This window comes from Haliotis asinina, chromosome 3 (genome assembly GCF_037392515.1).
Source record: "Haliotis asinina isolate JCU_RB_2024 chromosome 3, JCU_Hal_asi_v2, whole genome shotgun sequence".
Lineage (NCBI taxonomy): Eukaryota > Metazoa > Mollusca > Gastropoda > Lepetellida > Haliotidae > Haliotis > Haliotis asinina.
Genome location: NC_090282.1, coordinates 40,022,230 through 40,044,160, shown reverse-complemented (window position 1 = coordinate 40,044,160; position 21,931 = coordinate 40,022,230). Strand labels below are relative to the sequence as shown.

General features: G+C 39.1%; 1 protein-coding gene and 1 pseudogene across 2 annotated transcripts; one reads left to right on the top strand and one right to left on the bottom strand.

The window, feature by feature from the left end:
• Window positions 1-98: 98 nt before the first annotated feature.
• On the top strand, window positions 99-21,612 carry LOC137278003 (enoyl-CoA hydratase domain-containing protein 3, mitochondrial-like). Of its 2 annotated transcripts, XM_067810033.1 has the most exons (11): window positions 99-114; window positions 9,040-9,096; window positions 10,778-10,872; window positions 12,794-12,929; window positions 13,546-13,617; window positions 16,251-16,284; window positions 16,614-16,698; window positions 17,905-18,014; window positions 19,944-20,002; window positions 20,378-20,484; window positions 21,133-21,612. In XM_067810033.1, the coding sequence occupies exons 1-11, from the start codon at window positions 106-108 to the stop codon at window positions 21,248-21,250; spliced, it is 882 nt and encodes a 293-aa protein (XP_067666134.1). In that variant the 5' UTR covers window positions 99-105; the 3' UTR covers window positions 21,251-21,612. The 2 variants fall into 2 exon arrangements, with proteins under 2 accessions (XP_067666134.1, XP_067666133.1); XM_067810032.1 differs by lacking the exon at window positions 99-114 and having other exon boundaries at window positions 8,941-9,096.
• Window positions 4,500-6,461, bottom strand: LOC137277222 (uncharacterized; annotated as a pseudogene).
• Window positions 21,613-21,931: the final 319 nt, after the last annotated feature.

The window sequence follows — 21,931 nt, the reverse complement described above, 5'->3', positions numbered from 1 at the left end:
TGACAGTCAGTATTATGGTGTTAATGAGTTGCGCAAAGCCATTGGCCCGTTTGGCGGAAGATCAAACCAATCGTATGTGCCGTTACAGAGCGGAACGGTAGGATAATGTTGACAGGCTGTGGCTATATACACGACATCGTGTATATAATGGTCTTATATACACGACAAGACAATGTCGTGTATATAAGTCTGTTATATGCACGACGGTCCTTTTATATAATCCTGCCTTTCACACTGCAATTAACTAATTTATTATATGGTAGCATAATAATTGATAATAAAGACGTTTTTAACGTCACTACCAGCAGAGACCATATAATATTATATGGTCTCTGCTACCAGTGTCGTCTCAAATGTCTGTCTAAAAATTGAAGTTATGGTACAAATGCTGTGTAGATATATTTTCGGGGCTTTTTATCAGACCTTGTGAAATGAATTTAATTATTACGAATCTTGCATGCAGATATATTTTGTGCTGCGAATTTTTTAATTTATAAATAAAATCGAAGTTCATTCAATGATCGCACAAATGTTATTTTCAACATATTTGTACATGCTCATATATTGACGGAACGATGTCTGCAACAAACACTTTTTTCTCGTAAGTATCAAATGTAGTATTTGGCCTTAGGGAGGTAATAAGCTCTGCAAGACAGCTGGTCAGCAGTTACATATGTTAGGAGATAAAATGCTACAAGGCAGCGGTTACCCTTGTATGCTTCAGAAATTCCTACTTGACAAAGTGCACACCTGGTGGGAACTAACTAATTAATTAATATGTAATAAGGAATAAACCACCCTGAAACCACAATAAGCTTGTGACTGTGTATGTGAGCGCGTGATTATCCGATTGCTAATCTGTGTAAATGATTGATTGGTGTATGCATGGGAGAGTGTATGAGTGAGGAAGAGCATTATTGTGTGCATGTGTGCGTCAACGTGGTTATAACTTCCATGTGATTGTTTTCTCTTATTTCTGTCTGTGATATACTGTCATTTTAGTGTCTCACAGGCCATACAGCCCGAGTGCGTATATATTTAATGTACTGTACATATTGTAAAAGCACGTGAGACTTTCAAAAAAAGTTTCTCTATATATGTCTTAGGAGAAAGGCACCGTGTCCCATGTCTGTGTTAGAAAAAAAAATCTACAAGGCAGCAAGTTTCCTTTGAGTGTGTTTGGGGACAAAACTCTACCAAACACAGGGTAAATGCGAGTGTAAGAGATAAAACCATACTATGCATCTGACGTCTCTAAATGTATCAGGCGATAAAACTCTACAAGGCCGCAGATGCCTGTGTTTATTTTAGGAGAAATAAGTAACCAAGGCAACGGTTACATCAACCGGGTATCAGTGTGTATTTGGAGACAAATTCTACTACGCTGCGGGTACTTCTGTGTATTAGGAGATAAACCTACAACGCAACGGGTGCATGTGTGTATTAAGAGAGAAACTCTATAACACAGAATGACAATTATCTGACATATTTTATTCCAAATAAGTCTTAATATGTCACGGAAATCACCTATACAATATGAGGATATAAACTCTTCAAGGCAGCGGGTACCTGTGTGTATTAAGAGAGAAACTCTATAACACAGAATGACAATTATCTGACATATTTTATTCCAAATAAGTCTTAATATGTCACGGAATACACCTATACAATATGACAATATTCTAATAGAAGACACGAATACAGTACAGGTGAGACAACAAACCTGTATGCGGAATGACACTCATACAGGTGGGACAACCCCTGTGCAGCTGGATCAACACCGACACAGTTACGACAACACCGATCGAGGTGGAATAACACCCATACAGGTGGAACATTCATACAGGTGTGACAACACCGACACAGGTACGACAAGACCCATATAAGTGGAATGATGCTCATGCAGGTGGAACAACACTGATATAGCTGCGACACTCATACTGGTAGAATGCTCGTGCAGGTGGAATATCATCAGGTGGAGTGACACTCATGCAGGTGGGACAGCACCGATACAGATGAAATGACACTCATACAAGTGGAGTATCATGCTGGTGGAATGTCGCTCATATAGCTAGAATATCAAACAGGTGAAATGAGTTCCAATCATATAAGATTCATGACGTGTTTACGGTGGGATTTCAGTGATATACCTACTGTATTTGAACATTTGCAAAGGTATATCGTTGTTTACACCTTCGCATATTTCATGGTCTGCAAACGCGTCGCGATATTACAAAATTACGTTTGAAAACGATCACACACAGTAGGGTTATCACTTAAATAACACCAGCACCAAATAATAATAGCGCTACATGTATGTCTACGTTCTGAGTAACAAATGTTCTGTAGTCACAGATTGTATATAAAACATCCAGTCATTCACCAGTAACGAATGTAAACAAGACGGGGTTCATACTATAGAGCAAAGTGGACACATGTATCGGCCTTTCGGTTGCTCTTCAATTCCAGCACAAACGAAATGGCACCAACGGTCACAACCACCGCAGAGGACCCACTGATGTTTCTTTTGCCTTCTTGGGGGATCACTACAAAATGGTAGGTCGCAAAGAGTGTCTCGATTGTCCTTCAATTTCTCCACAAATGTAGCAGCTGCAATTCCCCTGAAGTACTCGCAGTGACACTGTCGGAATACACAACACGACATGCCACTGAGTACCGTCACAGCATTCTGAAGCATATTGACAAATAATCAAGGTGTGTTTCAAGGTTCCACTCATTTTAGTTTGCCCACTTCACATAAGATATTACTCTGTTCATTAAATGTGTACTGAATTATAGACAGACTTCTCAATGGATGTGTCAAGAGTGTTTTTATTACAGCCGTTTTCTCTATTGCAGCTCTTTTTTGTTTTTGTATTTATTGTTTTTTAAGGAACCACTTTACCATAAGAACAAATACGCCATAGCTACTTCCATCCGCCTGTAGGCTACAGGGCACTTCTTTTTCTGTCCATATATATACTGAAAGGTATGCATAATGTAGACACAGTAGCGTTTCACATTCAGTACATCTACGATGATATATATTTTTGTATAAAACACATAAATGATTGCTGTGGGCAAAATATCAGGAACTGGACATGACATGCCCCTAAATGCAATGCCATTTGTGCCCTGTCCACATATTGGTTGTGTTCTACAGACTGTTCCCAAGAACATAGCCTTGTACAGATATGGCAAATGTCCGAGGCCCAATCTATTAAGCCCAACAGCAAAACTGTGTATCTGGGGGTTTTTTTAATATGCATGTACAACACATACGAGTAAAGAGGTACTCCTCTGAGGAATCACGGCACTATATCAATTTTGAATGATTAGATGAGATGATTAGTCTGGCAAATAGAAAGAATATTAGGTAAGTGGACACCCATTAAATGTAATAAACCTAAGAAAAGTTGCCTGACGACTATAGTCGTCACAAATAGTTGACGAATAATTGACGAGTGACATTGGCGTAGTCGTAAGTATCGGGTACTGTTGGGTCCGTCTTGTCGAATTGGAGCTTCACTTGCAATTAAATGTCGACTTCACTCGCAATCCTCGTGGAAAAGTTAACTACCGACGTGTTCAGCCTGACCAGAATTACCCAGCAAAGATTATGACCGTTATGTCATTGTGACAGGTACATACCATATTGTGTATAAAACGGCAGTGTACAGGGAGGCAGGAACCCTCACAGATATACTTATGTCACGTTGTAAGTTAGACCATTTTAGGTGGATGTAACGGAAGAGGTCAAATTGATAGTACTTACCGCCAGTGTGAAATGTATCTTGTAGCTCTCACTGTTGACTTTATGGAATCCAGAATACTTATATCATGCGTCCTCATAATGGCAACCATAAGTATCCAGTGGTGACTAGTGCAGATCGACAGAACGACCTAGTGGTATTCTGCAAGTGGTACCTATATCAAAGTCAAAACTCATTACTGTCAGAGCAATTTTTACCACCTTTATATAACCTCAGGTGAATTTCATAACTGCAAAAAGTTACATGTAAAACGACGACATATGCCAGATGATACTTACCTGATTGAAAAAAAACCCAGAACGTTGAGCAGACTTAAAAAGAAAACTGTTTCTTTTAATACACCAAGACTATGTCAAGTTATCCATTCTCCGTTAAATTGCAACATGATTTGAATGCCGATTTTGAATGCGATGACAGACATATCAAGGACAGCTCATCCTTCTCTAATTGTCATAGTTAAAACAAAGTTACGTGAACGTTCATGACATTTGAATAGATGTAATCATTTTGCTGACTCTCCAATAGTTTGAGTATATATATAAAATCGTCCCATAGTTTTCCTAGAATGATTACCCTCCCATAGTTCAAGAAGAGCGATGACCCTCCCATAATACAGCAGGATTTGCACAAAATTATGTTGTGACAAATTCCCGGACGACCTTACACCAGGAAATGCGTTTCATGTTCTCAACTGTCTTAATAAATAACATAACGCTTATTCTCAACTCAGAATGTCAGCGACAAGACAACGCCGACCCTCAGAGCAAGTTTCAAATCACGTTCCTTTTCCGAAGCAGTGCCGTCATCACTCTTGTTGGTGGTGGTCAAAACTGGTGCAGCTGTTGGTGACGGTGCCGTGTCTGTCTCGGTAGGCCTGCTGACTGTCAATAGAGCCGCGCATGTACTTTCACTGGACTTCCTCTGAATGACGCCATCTACGCGGGCTTCCATCTCTGCTGAGGTCCTCTGCAATAAAGGAATGAATTATAGGTTATGGAAATAGTTCCCTTGAGATTTTCATTCTTTATATTTCGGAAAAGCAAACAATACAAACAACATTCAAATGTATCAGCTAGCCATGCCTTTTAGCTTCGGAATGCCAGAGACGTGTGTCCTGTCCTCTCAGCTATCATCTGCTCGTCTAGGCCAGAATCATAGAGATGTGTTGCTGTAGTCGCCCTCAGTGAATGATTTGAAGAAAATCCTACAAATCCTGCCATTTTACACAGTCGTCCGACAGTGTCTTTCAAAGGGTGCAACCCAACCGGAACATCAGTATACCATGCATCTTCTCGAATAAATTTCAGGGGCCTCAAGTAAAATACGGTACACTTTTCAAATGTAATTACCATAAACACACGTTTCCAAAGTGTGAAACATAGTATAGTTAAAGTGATTAATGATACTGTCCCTTGCATAGGTTTAAGCATCTCATTTTAATTATGCGTTAGTGAGTGAGTCTACTTCTACGTCGCATTCAACAATATTGTAACGTCATGGCGGCGGTCTGTAAATAATCGAGTCTGGACAAACAAGTGATCAGTAACATGAGCAGTTGGAATTATTATACGATTATGTGTGTCAAACAAGTCAGCGAGCCTGAACACTCGACCCGTTAGTCGCTTGTTACTAGCAAACAAGGATAAGATGGACTGGAGCAGAAAGAGTTTTACGAGAAGCAGGCGCTGTATACGGCAATGACTAAACCCATCTGGTTTGTAAAAGGTAGAGCAGATGAAACTGATTCTGCGCGTAGCTCATAAGACTGCGACGTCTATACAAACTATGAAGATATATCAGGAAGCATATTTTCCTGCCAAATCCATTGATAGCTCACCCGAGTGACATGTATTTTTCATAAAGCCGGACAAGACATCCCTCTGGGCGCTCTAAATTCTGGGAGACGTAGACACATTTTCTTTCACACTTTCGATATTTCAAGCCACCTCTGTTAGTTTTGGATACATCCTCCATGTATCTGAGACCCATCTACACCTACTGTTATTTCGAACCGTGAGTTTGGACCCGTTCTGGGATACCTATGCTCTTCGCCTTCTCTAAGAGCACAATTGAGGCCAATGAGGTACACCATTGTATCTAATTGCTGTTGTGGGCTGTTGCTCCCCTAAGATCTGTTTCTCCCACAACTCTGATCTACACTGATCACTTCAGCCTGTCTTTTCTCTATTCCAATTCCCTATCTAGCCAGCGACTTCATTCTTGCATCTTACACAGACCTTAATCCCTGAAAGAAGTGAGACTCGAAAAGGTTTAAATGCGTCCATTTCTTCTGATGTAATACTGCAGAGAAGATACAATTTCGTAAAGCGTATTTCCACGATATTCCTCGCCCTTCTGATTTCTGACCTCAGCTATGAAAAACATCAAGGTTTTATTTAGTTCACATTCCTTCTGAGCCAGTGCCACAATGCCAGGGTTTAAATCAATATCCTCTCTCCTGCCCCTCTTACGCCGATCTCTCACCCACTCTTGATACAAACGAAGTGCCCACTTACTCTTGCTTTCAGTATTCGATGAATATGCTAAGTCGCACAATTTCTTAATGTCAAAATCTGATGCTGGCTGGTCAAACCTTGCTGAAATAAAATCTACGCTATGTTCTGGAGTTTCAGGGGTCGGAGGTTCTTTTAATGATGTCACTTGCGGGGGAGGGTTACAGGGCAACATATTAAAAAGGTTGGATTCAATTTCTTGGCTTGCTTTGTACAAATCAGTATCAGAACCAGAAGAAAAACCTTCAAGATCAACCAGTTCACATTTTCCCACATCAAAGTTTGGAAGTGCATTATAATCACTATCAGAATTTCATAATATCTCAACATCTGAATTAACGTCAACCTCAAAAGTGTCTGTGAAACTGTGTTGCGTAACAAACACGTCGATGTCGGAATCACTCACACTGCATATGCCTACCGAGTCTCACGATGTTCACTGATGCACGTGTCATGATGTACGTGAATATATAACCACCGCCCTCCCATAGTTGAGCACGTTTATTTGCGTGTTTTAACGACGCGTTTGGTAATGGCCATGTACAGCTAGAACAGTCTTCCATTAGTTTGGCTCGTGAATATCACAAGAACATTGGTTTGAGTTATACTCTTGATCGGACTTTGTTTTAAGTAGGAGAAAGTCCTCAACCTCGCTATTATTTTCGCACGTGAAACTTGTCTCGGCCTAACGGCCTCGAACAAGCTTCACGTGCGAAAATAATAGCGAGGTTTCTGACATTCTCCTATACATAATACTATACATTACTATTTCTCCAGATGCAATTAATACATGTAATTATAACAAACTTCATTCTTATATTTAAAGGGATTCAGCATGAACACATTTATGGTAACAGCGTGTGCGTGGTGGGCGAACTGGATGAGACACCAGGCTCGTGATCTAGCAAGTTTGAGGTGTCGGTATGAAGCCCAACTATACTGACGCTTTAAGTGTTGTCACAACCCCTATTGTACAGTACACGATCCTGTACGCTTAAAAGAATACAAGAATCCGTTGGTAGATGATGGACAGTGAAATACGTGCATACACTTAGTTACGGGTACAGGAATGCGCAGTAGAGAGAGCTACCTTTGGACAAAGTACTGTATGCGTCCCAGCTGATATATGCTGATATATAGCAATTGTATCATCATTGTGTCAGCTCATTCTATACGTGCTTGTATCTCTATGTTTTAACATGGGAGCAACGATCGTCCATTCATGACTTGTATATTTTCATGAATAAAATATGTTTAAAGAAACAATGCAATGCGCCCGCCCCAAACCCCCAGACACAATACATAGTATGAAACTGTGAAAATATAGACTTGCCACATATTCTACACTTGCATGGGTTTTCTTGGACATATCTATGTATTTTTTTGGTCTGTATGACAGATTATGGATAGCTTATACGTAGTACTTACCTTCTATAATCAATACTCTAGTGTTGTACAAGATACCTACTGCAGCGGATACCTTTGTATTACACCAGCTTGGCCTGCATAAAATTAATTAAACGTTTCTCGGGCACATGTTTTTCAAACGTGACGAGGGCGGTTGGACCTTGTTTGTTAATTTTTGATAGAAAAAAAGTGACGAGGGAGGGAAACATTTCTATTTTTTCTCTCTCAGAAATACCGCTTGGAACGTTTAGCACATGTTAATGAGTTGTAGGTTCAGTCCAACTCGTTCTTACAGACACTGATTCTTATAGTGGACAAATGTATGATGGGGACGAGGCAAAGTAAAACGTATCATTTTTATAATGACAATAAAAACTTGTTACGCTCACAAATAATATTTCACTTTTTTATATAGCCTTAAAACATCAACATGTCTGGTTCAGTGCATAACTAATGCCCAAGCTGATACCAATGGATCAGTCCAGAGGAATCAATTAGACAAATGGTTATGTTTATTCAGTATATTTATTACAAGTTCAACAGAGATATAAGATGAAAGTAAGTAATAAATAGTAAATAATATATATGGTACTATGTTCATCATGACCATTCGTGACATATTAAGCACAGCGTTTCCACAGAATTTACAAACAAAATATTTGTATCTCTAGCATGTACTACTTATGGCCATTATCATTATAACTGATCGTGTACATTCTTGACACTTTCAGCACTGGATGTATATGTAAGCCTGATACAAGACCCCTTCATCTTGTGAGGAGATTTTCAAAGGTAAACATATCATGGATTTGAATGAATATTGGCGGTAATGTCTGCTTACGGTTTGGTGAAAGTGCATTAAAGTACAAGTATAAACAGTAGCACTTTCAAAATTTAATAGTGAGTGCTGTTAAGGTGGAGGCATGTTCTACTTTCCAACTGAGAAATGTATTCGTGTAATATGCGTCTCTCTCTCTCTCTCTCTCTCTCTCTCCCTCTCTCTCTCTCTCTCTCTCTCTCTGCCTGATTACATTGTGGAGATCAGTTCCGTAGCCCCTACTATTGGACAATATGACGGAATATCTTGATTGGGAATAATATATAACTGATAATTTATTTAAAAAGACATTCGAGAACCAAAAATATAATATTGCAATAATAGAATACGAGACAGGGCCCAGTTCAATGTAGCGCTTGTCCTCCGACGGCACAAGGGCTTGTAACCGGTGTACAAGCGATCTACCAATCACAGCGCGTCTTGCAAAGCGGGGAAGGAAATGATCCAGTCGTGTATATTGTACCACAATATACACGACGTCGTGTATATAGACGATTCGATGTTGACAAGGCGTATTCTTCAGGTGCTTGCCACACGTGCTGTTCAAGCGGCGTGTAAACGACAGGTACATTGGCAAACCTTGTTCAATATATAATTTTGTTTGCATTTAATAAACCTCATATGATTTTGCTAAACGTATGATATGATCATCAGCACATATGTTGAAAGTGCAAAGACTTGCAAATGTCGAAATATCATGTGATCTCCATGCAGTAAAATTCTCATAGAAAGGGATCAATGGAAGTGATACTGGCAGTGATATTGTTCACATTAGGTGTGTTGTGAACTCTACAAGAGAGAGACTATCTCATTTCCTGAAACCGAATGATCAGACATTTTATTGTCCAGCATAGAGAGGTGACTTATCAGCTGGTAAATGTCTATCTAGGTCAAATTAGGGTCCTGAACCAGGAGCATAAAATTGGTTCAAAGGGGAACTTTGCCCTGTTTCAGTGTTTGTAGTACCAACGAAAGAGCATTTTTCAGGTTGTTTGCCTCTGACTTTGTCACTAAACTAAGACTGCACCAACTATAACAATTTATCATTGATAACCCGTCTACACACACCCTGCAAAAGTTCCATAAATGGCACTTTTTATGAATATTTTTGCAAAATGTTATTGGCCTTGCCTTTTGAGCAATGCCTCACCTTGGTAGAACTATTGAGCTATATCTACTAAGTCTGTTTGTATGTAGTTCAGACAATATTCACCTGCTCCTTTAAGATACGAGATGAAAGACTGTTATCCATTTGTCTGAAGGCATGTTCACAAACTCCTGATTTGTACAAGGTCATTTCTTAGACCTATGGGATGAACGCCAAATTGGAAGATAAAGCAGGGGCCAGTATTCATGGTCCAGTGTATAAAGATATATAATTGTCTGGTTTCATACCTGATATTGTCTGTATAATTCATATAGGCACAGACTATATACCAATACAGTACATTGTCTCAAGTGTATACTACCAGTACTTCTCATTGGGGTTGATATGGGCCCACTTGGAATGATCACTGATGTTGAGTAATGAACATACGTCCATGAAACGGTTGATTTGGACAATGTGTGCATTTATCACAGCTTCCTTAAGATATCTATGCCAGATTAGTGAGTGAGTAAGTTTAGTTTTACACTGCACTCTGCAATATTCCAGCTATATGGCAGGGGTCTGTAAATAATTGATTCTGGACCAGACAATCAAATGACCAACAACATAAGTATCGATCTGCGCAAGTGGGAACCGATGACGTGTCAACCAAGTCAGCGAGCCTGACCACCCGATCCCGTTAGTCACCTCTTACCGCAAGCATAGTCGCCTTTTGTGGCAAGCATAGGTTGCTGAAGGCCTATTCTACCCCGGGACCTTCACGGGTCTATGACAGATTAACAGCAAGTACATGTTAGGACAGTGACACAAATGCAGGGATGTGTCGTTTTCTGCTCATTGCAGATTTGTCGCAATTTTGTTTCAATTTTGTGAATTGTCTCCTAGTCTAAAAACCCTGAAGCCCCCATTCAGTGACACAACATGAAGTTTTCTGCTGAAAATAGATTTTCTGGTTGCCATCCCTGATGACTTCATAAACTATTGACTTAAGACGGCCACTATGGTTGATGTGGAAGGGATCAGCCAATGTGAATGCAATGAATGTCGACGGGTTAGAATGAGGCTGAATGATTTAGTGTTTAGATGCTTAGCAGGAGTACACTTTGTGTTCACCATATGATGGGTGTGTTTTCTTCAGTTTTCACAGACACCGAGATCACTAAGAGAACAACTTACTCAGACTACACAGGAAAATGGAATCAGGACAATCTGTCTCAACAATCCAAAGAAAAGGTTTGAAACTACATGATGAATGTATTAGAGACAAGCAGTAAACAATGTTTATAATGTTTATTACGAACTGAAAGAACTAACGGATAGTGTTTTTGCTCTGGCCGCTTGCTATATATTTTATTCAAAATGCATATAATGAACTACGGCTATACCTAACTAAACTTAGTTGTCCCATGAGTTCATCATAATCATAGTGTATTTAATGTTCTCCTTTGAAGTGAGAGAGTTTAGTTTTTTTGCCGCACTCAGCAATTTTCCAGCTATATGGCAGTGGTCTGTAAATAATTGAGTGACTGGACAGTCCAGTGATCAACAACATGTGCATTGATCCTCGCTATTGGGAACCAATGACATATGTCAACCAAGTCAGTGAGTCTGACCATTAGTTGGTCCCATTAGTTGCCTCTTATGAGTTCCCCTTTGGAACCTGTGAAGATGCAGGTTAGAACTGGTCTTCAGTAACCCATATATGTGGGAAGAGTCGACTAACGGGATTGGGTGTTCAGACTTGCTGACTTGGTTGACACAAGTTATCATACAATAATTGTGGGGAACGATGTTCATGATGTTGATCATTGTATTGTTGATCCAGACTCCTATTGTTTACAGACGTCTGGCGACCTGTGAAGGTCCTGGGGTAGAATAGGCCTTCAGCAACCCATGCTTGCCATAAAAGGCAACAATGCTTGTTGTAAGAAGTGACTAAAGGGATCGGGTGGTCAGTCTCTCAGGCTTGGTTGACACATGCGCAGATCAATGCTCATGTTGTTGATCATTGGATTGTCTGGTCCACACACGATTATTTACAGACCGCTGCAATATAGCTGGAATATTGCTGAGTGCGGTGTAAAACTAAACCCACTCACTTACTTACAGACATCTGGCATATTACTGAGAGCAGCAAACCAACCAACCAGCTGTTTAACTTTGTCCACCAAGTCCTGATTGTAATTCATGCTAATTGTTTTATTAGAGTTGATTTGATAAATTTCCAACAATGGCCAGTAGCTGAAGGAATGAGATGAATCTTGGAGGGGAACTATGGCGTATCTCTCCACTGACTGTTTTGACTGAAATACTGCCAGTGTGACAAACACTAACTTAACACTATACCCCTGGTGTCCTGGCGAAAGGATATTACACTATGGTGTATTTGGGTCTCTTTGTCTTCCAGTGTTTTGGTATCATTCTATTGTCCTTTCTAGGACAATCAGATTACTCGGTTACAGGGATGATGGTTAGATAATTGGTTTAAGTATTCGCTTGGAAAGACCAAATACTTGGGTTCAATTCCCAACGTGGGCACATTTGAGAAGCCCATTTCTGATGTCCCCTGCAGTGATATTGCTGGAATATTGCTAAAAGCGACTGAAAACCCAACTTACTCACTCACTAAAAGCAAGAAACAATACATGCTCTACTATTCAGTAACAACTTTAAACCATATTTGGTTCTGAACCTGCAAGTATTCAGCCCAGGGTTTGCTGCAAATTTAAGTAAATGTTCTCAAAAATGGAAGAAAAATATTTCTTAATGTTGATATATATAAAACTAAGACATAGCTGTACGATTCAGAATATGATATGATTTTTCATTATTGCTGTGAACTTTGTACTTAGATATCAAGATATAAAAAAAATGTAAATGATCTCTGTTTGAGTAGCTGCTCCTTCTTGGCAACAAATGGCGTTGGTTTTGTACTGTTATTTGGGCAATGGGGTGGCTATGTGGTTGAAGCTTTTCCTTGTTATCTGAGTTCTGTTTCCAACATTTGTACAATGTGTCAAGTCCATTTCTGGTGTCCCCTGTCATGATATTATGAAAAAACAATGTAAAACCCAACTCTCTCTCTCATTTATACTGTTACAAGTTTCTGCTGTCCCATTCAGAAATCTCTCAATACATGTTGCGTTTATTTCAGGAATGCCCTGTCCCTGGCCATGCTGCACGCCCTGGAGGATGACCTGACAACTGACGATTACGAGGAGGACCTGAGAGTGATCATCATCACACATACAGGGCCAGTCTTCTCTGCAGGCCATGACCTGAAAGAGCTGGTGTGGATGTCATTCCTAACTATTTTGAATTGCTTTTCATGCAGACTCTTAATGAATGAGAACATGATTTGAAACAAATTATATTTCTGCTCATCTGAAAGCAGATTTAAAGTCTGATTCCCTCTAATTTGTGTGCAGCATGACACAAAATGAGTCTTAGTATATAAAAGTAAAAAGTCAGTATGAATGCGCTGAAAACATATATCGCTTACTTAAATGTATGGAATAGATTCTCTATTTTGTGTGTGCAGGCAGAGTTAAATTGAGGTTGATGGTCATGTGACTAATGATAGCTGGTGAGGAAGTAGTGTCTACCACATGATGAGGTTTAACTAAAGGTCCTGGGGATTGTGTGAAGCATTAGATGCCATTTTGCTGACCATCATGTCACTGTTGTTAGTTATACAGCTGTGTATCTTCAGTCCAGATGGGGTGGTCAGGCTCGCTGACTTGGTTGACACATGTCATCGGTTCCCAATTGTGCAGATCAATGCTCATGTTGTTGATCACTGGATTGTCTGGTCCAGACTCAATTATTTACAGACCGCTGCCATATAGCTGGACTATTACTGAGTGCGGCGTAAAACTACACTCACTCACTCTTTGTTCTGTCCAGACTCCCAAAGAAGGCCGCAGATATCACCAGAAAGTGTTCGATACCTGTACAGAAGTCATGACTCTCGTACAGGTAAGACTGACTCTCATACAAGTAAAACTGACTCTTATACAGGTAAGACTGACTCTCATGAAGGCAAGACTGACTCTAATACAGGTAAGATTGACTCCCATACAGGTGAAACCCACTTTCACACGGGTAAAACTGACTCACATACAGGTGAAACCCACTCTCATACAGGTAAGACTGACTTACATACAAGTAAAACTGACTCTTATACAGGTAAGACTTACTCTCATGAAGGCAAGACTGACTCTAATACAGGTAAGATTGACTCCCATACAGGTGAAACCCACTTTCACATGGGTAAAACTGACTCACATACAGGTGAAACCCACTCTCATACAGGTAAGACTGACTCTCATACAAGTAAAACTGACTCTTATACAGGTAAGACTTACTCTCATACAAGTAAAACTGACTCTTATACAGGTAAGACTTACTCTCATACAAGTAAAACTGACTCTTATACAGGTAAGACTTACTCTCATGAAGGCAAGACTGACTCTAATACAGGTAAGATTGACTCCCATACAGGTGAAACCCACTTTCACACGGGTAAAACTGACTCACATACAGGTGAAACCCACTCTCATACAGGTAAGACTGACTTACATACAAGTAAAACTGACTCTTATACAGGTAAGACTTACTCTCATGAAGGCAAGACTGACTCTAATACAGGTAAGATTGACTCCCATACAGTTGAAACCCACTTTCACATGGGTAAAACTGACTCACATACAGGTGAAACCCACTCTCATACAGGTAAGACTGACTTACATACAAGTAAAACTGACTCTTATACAGGTAAGACTTACTCTCATGAAGGCAAGACTGACTCTAATACAGGTAAGATTGACTCCCATACAGGTGAAACCCACTTTCACACGGGTAAAACTGACTCACATACAGGTGAAACCCACTCTCATACAGGTAAGACTGACTCTCATACAAGTAAAACTGACTCTTATACAGGTAAGACTTACTCTCATACAAGTAAAACTGACTCTCATACAGGTAAGACTGACTCTCATACAAGTAAAACTGACTCTCATACAGGTAAGACTTACTCTCATACAAGTAAAACTGACTCTCATACAGGTAAGACTTACTCTCATACAAGTAAAACTGACTCTTATACAGGTAAGACTTACTCTCATACAATTAAAACTGACTCTTATACAGGTAAGACTTACTCTCATACAAGTAAAACTGACTCTCATACAGGTAAGACTTACTCTCATACAAGTAAAACTGACTCTTATACAGGTAAGACTTACTCTCATACAAGTAAAACTGACTCTCATACAGGTAAGACTTACTCTCATACAAGTAAAACTGACTCTCATACAGGTAAGACTTACTCTCATACAAGTAAAACTGACTCTTATACAGGTAAGACTTACTCTCATACAAGTAAAACTGACTCTCATACAGGTAAGACTGACTCTCATACAAGTAAAACTGACTCTCATACAGGTAAGACTTACTCTCATACAAGTAAAACTGACTCTCATACAGGTAAGACTGACTCTCATACAAGTAAAACTGACTCTTATACAGGTAAGACTTACTCTCATACAAGTAAAACTGACTCTCATACAGGTAAGACTTACTCTCATACAAGTAAAACTGACTCTCATACAGGTAAGACTGACTCTCATACAAGTAAAACTGACTCTTATACAGGTAAGACTTACTCTCATACAAGTAAAACTGACTCTCATACAGGTAAGAGTGACTCTCATACAAGTAAAACTGACTCTTATACAGGTAAGACTTACTCTCATGAAGGCAAGACTGACTCTAATACAGGTAAGATTGACTTCCATACAGGTGAAACCCACTTTCACACGGGTAAAACTGACTCACATACAGGTGAAACCCACTCTCATACAGGTAAGACTGACTCTCATACAAGTAAAACTGACTCTTATACAGGTAAGACTTACTCTCATGAAGGCAAGACTGACTCTAATACAGGTAAGATTGACTCCCATACAGGTGAAACCCACTTTCACATGGGTAAAACTGACTCACATACAGGTGAAACCCACTCTCATACAGGTAAGACTGACTTACATACAAGTTAGGCTGACTCTTCAGGAAGTAAAACTGACTCTCATACCTGACTCAAATAGAAGTAAAACTGACTCTCATAAATGTGAAACTGACTCACGTACAGGTGAAACCTACTCTCATACAGGATTGACTGACTTACATACAGGTTAGACTGACTCTTATGGAAGAAAAACTGACTCTCATACCTGACTCTCATGGAAGGAAAACTGACTCTCATACATGTAAAACTGACTCACGTACACTGCTTTCTTTACTGAATCAAATCTACCAACTTTGTTATTTTTTGGCTGCCATGTACTTGTTATCCCTGGTATGGTTATGGAACAACCTTCATATATGTGTATGTACGTAAATCACTATTCTGTCTGTCAAATGATAAGTTGTATCATGGAATGCCACAGTGTAGTCTTCCAACTCTATGCACTGACATTTTGACATTTTGACATCTACCACATGCAGAAGGAAACAATTTATCCACATGTGCATCAAAAGCACTTTGATCTATTTTGATCATGTTGAGATCTATTCATATTTGTTCTGTTTATTTTGTTATTTTGCAGGATCTTCCTGTTCCTGTAATTGCCAAAGTGAATGGTAAGGCTTCTGTTTAAATACTTTATTTGAATTTTTCCTTTGCCTGTTTTGTAAAATGTTAGAGCTTTGATATGTGTCTTTGATAAGCTTAAAAAACACATTTCTTTTGACATTATTATTTTTGCCTCACAGGTACATTTTTTCTGTGTGTTATGACTGTTGGACTGTTATGAGTTAAATATAACGGAAATAGAAAACAGTTTCGGATTTTACTAGACAACAACTACTATTCCAGTTTCAGTGGGTACTAAATACATTATTTACTCATTCAGACTATGGTATGTTTATCCCACTGAACCTCACATGTTGTGTACTTGTGTTCTTCTCAGGGCTGGCCACAGCAGCGGGCTGTCAACTTGTGGCCTCCTGTGATATGGCCGTGGCCACGGACACCTCCAGATTCGCCACACCAGGGTATGTAGATCAGGGAGATTCAAGTGTAAACGTGGGAGTTCATGGAGATCATGAAGTTTCAGATGTAGATTAGGGAGATTCAGTTGTAGATCAGGGAGATTCAGTTGTACAACAGGGAGTTTCACATGTAGATCAGGGAGATTCAGTGATAGATCAGGGAGTTTCACATGTAGATTAGGGAGATTCAGTTGTACATCAGGGAGTTTCAGTTGTAGATCAGGGAGTTTCAGATGAAGATTAGGGAGATGCAGTTGTGCATCAGGGAGTTTCATATGTAGATCAGGGAGTTTCAGATGTAGATTCGGGAGTTTCAGATGAAGATTAGGGAGATTCAGTTGTACATCAGGGAGATTCAGTTGTACATCAGGGAGGTTCAGTTGGAGATCAGGGAGTTTCAGATGTAGATCAGGGAGTTTCAGATGTGGATGAGGAAGATTCAGATGAAGATTAGGGACTTTCAGAAGTAGATTAGGGAGTTTCAGATGTAGATCTGGGAGTTCCAGCATTTCAGAACAGTACTTATTGATATGAGAAAAAAAATAATGTATGGCCCTTTTGACTTTTTGGTATGGCCATTTTGTTAAGGGGTTGTGGCCATTTTGACTGGGGTCATTGTGGCCAATTTTTCTTGTGGCTATTTTGGCCTGTTCCCTAGTCAGGTTTGGTTAGGTGTCTCTGAAAAGCATGGATCATAGTGCATTCACTGGTTTATGTTGCTTACTGACACTTAAAAGTCACATGCAAGTAAAAAATCAAACATAAATAAAACACAGTTATCACTTATTTGTGATATATGAAATGTATTGCTTATTAAGAAAAAAACAAATAAACAAAATTGTACGTGTATAATCGCAACTGGTTCATTTGCAGCTGTTGCTTAGCAGGCTCTTTGTTTATGGCTTATGAGCCCGACAGGTGTAAATTGCATGTGGTCAGTGATTAAAGTGGTGCATTGTATATTGCCACTAGCAGACAGAAAGGCAGACCTGTAAGTGTCAATAAACCAGCTCTGGGGGAAATTTATTGAATAGTTTGATTTTGTAGACTTTTTTTTTTTTTTTAACTTGATAGGTTGAATTGGCATTTTTGATGATTTGTTTCGGTAAGTGCATACCGAAAGGTATCAGAACCTGCGAAGTTGTGTTTTACGTTGCATGTGACTTTTAACAAGAAGCTGACATAATGCTTCACTGTAATGTCCGACAGTGTTAACGTTGGCCTGTTCTGCTCCACTCCTGCTGTTGCTGTTGGCCGATCTGTTCCCAGGAAGGTTGCTCTGGAAATGCTGTTCACAGGGGAACCAATCTCTGCTCAAGGTAGAGGAAACTATGACATTGATGATGTATAGGACACTGAAACTACATGTCTTGTTTTTCAGTATAAGTGAGTGAGTGAGTGTGGTTTTATGTCGTTTTTAGCAGTATTCCAGCGTAATCATTGCAGGGGCTTCACACATTATACCCATATGGAGAATCAAAGCCAATCCTTCAGCATGACTTGCATTAAAGATCACATATCTAGGGGGTTACAAGTACATAAATCATTTATTGACATCATTATAAATGAAACCCTGTCAATAAAACTATTCATTTCAACATTTAATTGCGAATAAAATTTCAACCAATCAGAGGAGCATGCCTGCGTGTCGTAATGTGAGATATACCTATGTGGGTTGCTGTAGTATTCATGTACATTTCTGGGGGTACATTATCTTGTTTATAGGTTTGCCTAAACCTGCAATCGTGAAAAAATCAAAGCTCTATGCTTTCACAATCTGCTGCCAGTTAATCTTGTCACCTGCTTTGCTTATTTTTCGAGATACAATTTATTTTTTTCCGAGATACAACTTATTTTCATAGACAATTCTGATTCTGTCAAAATAGCTTGTCGTCATAATGGTTTGTAAATCGTTCTGGTAGTTCTGTTGTAAGCGGTGTCATGCAAAATCTTTTGGGTCATGATTCAAAAACATATTTAACTATGAGTAGGAAGTAGGTTTGATCTTTTTACTTAATGAAAACAAATCATAATTTAATTGATTCTCAAACTGACTCTAGACCGTGACACCACCTTTTTAAAAATGGCGGGTCGTGTCTTATAATAAAAGCTATTTAGGATTGTTTTCACAGAGTTACAAATTCTAAACCACTGTCTACTGGAAGATAAATATGTATTCTATTGATGGACAATACGATTTTCCATGTCATTGCCTGTAACGTAACAATTTCACTCTTGGAAGCTAGGTGGGTGTCAAAATGTTACTACTTACAACATTATTGTCACTTCGACCACAATCTCGCTTCTGAGGTGGAAATCATTATGTTACAAGTTGTGTCATGGAAAATCCTTTAGGTCATCAACCATTTACGACAAGTAAAGTACTTTTGATTTTTATAACACGATGAATACAATTCTAAATAGCATCTTCTATCATGGAAGCGAGGTAGGTGTCGAACCACCGTAGCTGTTTAATACGTACATGCAGGCTACCACAATGCTTGCTTAGCACTCACAAACAACATATTTAGCATGAACTGAGGGGTCCGGTGGAAATCTGTTCATGGTGATCACCTAGCAACCTTTGTTGACGTTTGGAAATCAGCAAATTGACAGGCTTGTTACACATTTTATATGCAACTAACTGAAAATCCTTCCTCATATGACATCACTGCAGGTCTCTGGTGACAGTGTTACAAAACCGGTCTGTGGTTTCGTTGGTGGGTGAGAGGGAAGCAGACGACTTGCTGGCAACTTTTAATCGTATTAATATGGAGTTTCACTTAAGACTAACCACAAGACTTTCATATGTAAGGGTTAAAAGAGTACAAAAATATGAGTTTATTTGTTCTTTAAGTATTAGGCCACAAATCATCATAATATTCAGAAGATACTGGTCATAACCTCAAATGGGTTCAGAAACTGTTGCCTAAGTTCACCCTTTGCAGAGTTAAGGTCCTTGCTCAAAACTTTTTAGTTCAGCAAAAAGTGTGAGAAGTATGTGCTAGTCTATCCAAGAGATGAATTCAAGACTGACTTAGAAAATGATTTACATAAACTATCTGTTCTATAGGCTTAAATCCTTGATCCTTGTTGCTTTTTTTTTCATTGGTATCTGATATACATGACACAACTGAACTCAGACATTGGAGGCATACTCTACATTAATTAGTGCATGAACAAGCAGGATGCTAATATGTCCTGTTGGGGAGTATAGTGTTAAGGTTGTTTTCTTATTTTACTTCCAGATGCATTGTTGCACGGCCTTGTGAGCAAAGTGGTACCAGAGGAAAAGCTTGATGAAGAGGTAAGAATTGACAGCACATTGGCTACATTTAGTTGCATTACATCTGGTGTATTGAGTATACTAGGATCTGAGGCAAGAAATCTTTAAGTAAACTGTGTGAATACCAGCAGAATTTTATCTGTTGACTAGTTTCATACTTGTGGGAAACTGTTTCAAATCCACACTCAACAACTTGGGATGATAAACATGGACAATATAAAAATTTGCTATGTTAATCGTGACTGAGCCACCTATCCCAAGGTCCAGGGTTTATATAATGGCCTACTACCCTATAGAAACCATCTGAAGCCAACCCTGAAAGGCACTGTAAATGTGTGGTATAATGTTGTTGGTTATAGACATGTGGTCATGACGATCACTATGACCTGATTCCAGACAATGAAGATAGCCAATAAGATCTGTCAGACAAGTAGAAGTGTTACCGCCCTCGGGAAAGCTACTTTCTATGCTCAGATGAATCTGGAGAGACGCAAAGCCTACAAGTAAGTGGATATTATTTCAGACTTGGTTATGTACAGACAGAAATATTGCAGACATTATTTTAGCTAAGGCAGACAAAAGGATAGTAAAGTCTGTACGTGCATTTCTGTGTTCCCAGGAGTGGATTTTTTTTTTCAAAAGCCACTTGTCACAGGGCAAGTGACTTTAAGAAAGTAACTTGTTCTGACTAATTTTTCACTTGCCCTGATTTTATGACATTATCGTGATGGTGTAAAGAAAGAATTAATCAACATGGCCTTTGATAATGTAGCAAATAGCAAAGAAAGATAACTCTACTATATTATCATTAAGAAATGTAATGGCTACATTTTGAGCAGATATGAAATGAAATCCAAGTTTATTTGCAGATTGAAACCATAAGTGGAAATTATCTAGTAACCCACAGACAATCAAGATACCATTATGTGGTTGCCTGAAATGAAAACTGACTTGTCCTGGGCATCAGGTGATGGGATTTTTGAACCCATGGTTCCTTAAAGACAAAGATGTGACTTTCCTTCTCATACATGGTTGATATTCTTAATGATTACACAATCAGGATACCCAGCACACTATGTGTATTTGCTTTTTCTTTCATTTTTATTGTTCATGAACAAGTGAAGAAAGTAATGGTACTTTTGCCCCCCCAGAATTGCTGGAGGAGTGATGGTGGATAACCTGTCCCTTAACGATGGTATTGAAGGAATCAGAGCTTTCATTGATAAGCGGAAACCCGAATGGACACATACCATGGACAAGCCAGAGTGACTGTTGAGAGTGGGAAGATATTTTGTCTTGCATGTCCATTGCTCCACTTGTGTAGATGAGTATTATGTGGTATTAGACAGGAGAGAATAGCACATACTTGAAATAATTATATGCAATGTATCTCTGCATGAAGTGGTAAGAATATATATTCAGCAATGACAAAACATACTTTTAATATGTATAGAATCTGTGTGTGTTGAATGTGAAATATTGATCACTGAAAGAGAGTCAAACCCAAAGACAGAAAGACCCACATGTTAACCAGTGTACAGGTGGACACAGAGTGTTTTTATGAATATCAACATCACATATTGACTATGTGTACTTTTCTCAAACATATACTTGATAAATATTATACAGTGCACTGAGTTGTTATGCCTTCTTCAAATGTACCTTGGGGTAGCCCAGTGGTTAGAAGCTCACTTGTCACGCTGAAGACATGGGTTTGATTCCTCATTTGTGTACAATGTGTGCCACCCATTTCTGGTGTACCCTGCTGTGATATTGCTGGAATATTGTGAAAAGTGACGTAAAACTGAACTCATTCAGTCTTGTTTCAATGGCAGTGGGTTGCTCCCTTTATCATGCACATAGTTACAACTGTTTCTACAAACATGATCATAATAAGACCACTGCTGTCATGATAATAGTAATATTGGCATAATCTTCACAACCTTGATA

Bases quoted from the DNA above. Each gene is read 5' to 3' on its own strand.
- LOC137278003 (XM_067810032.1), top strand. From the start codon at position 8,971: ATGATCCAGTCGTGTATATTGTACCACAATATACACGACGTCGTGTAT. The intron at 16,285-16,613 runs GTAAGGCTTCTG...TGTTCTTCTCAG, and splicing joins TGTAATTGCCAAAGTGAATG to GGCTGGCCACAGCAGCGGGC. The intron at 20,485-21,132 runs GTAAGTGGATAT...TTGCCCCCCCAG, and splicing joins GAGAGACGCAAAGCCTACAA to AATTGCTGGAGGAGTGATGG.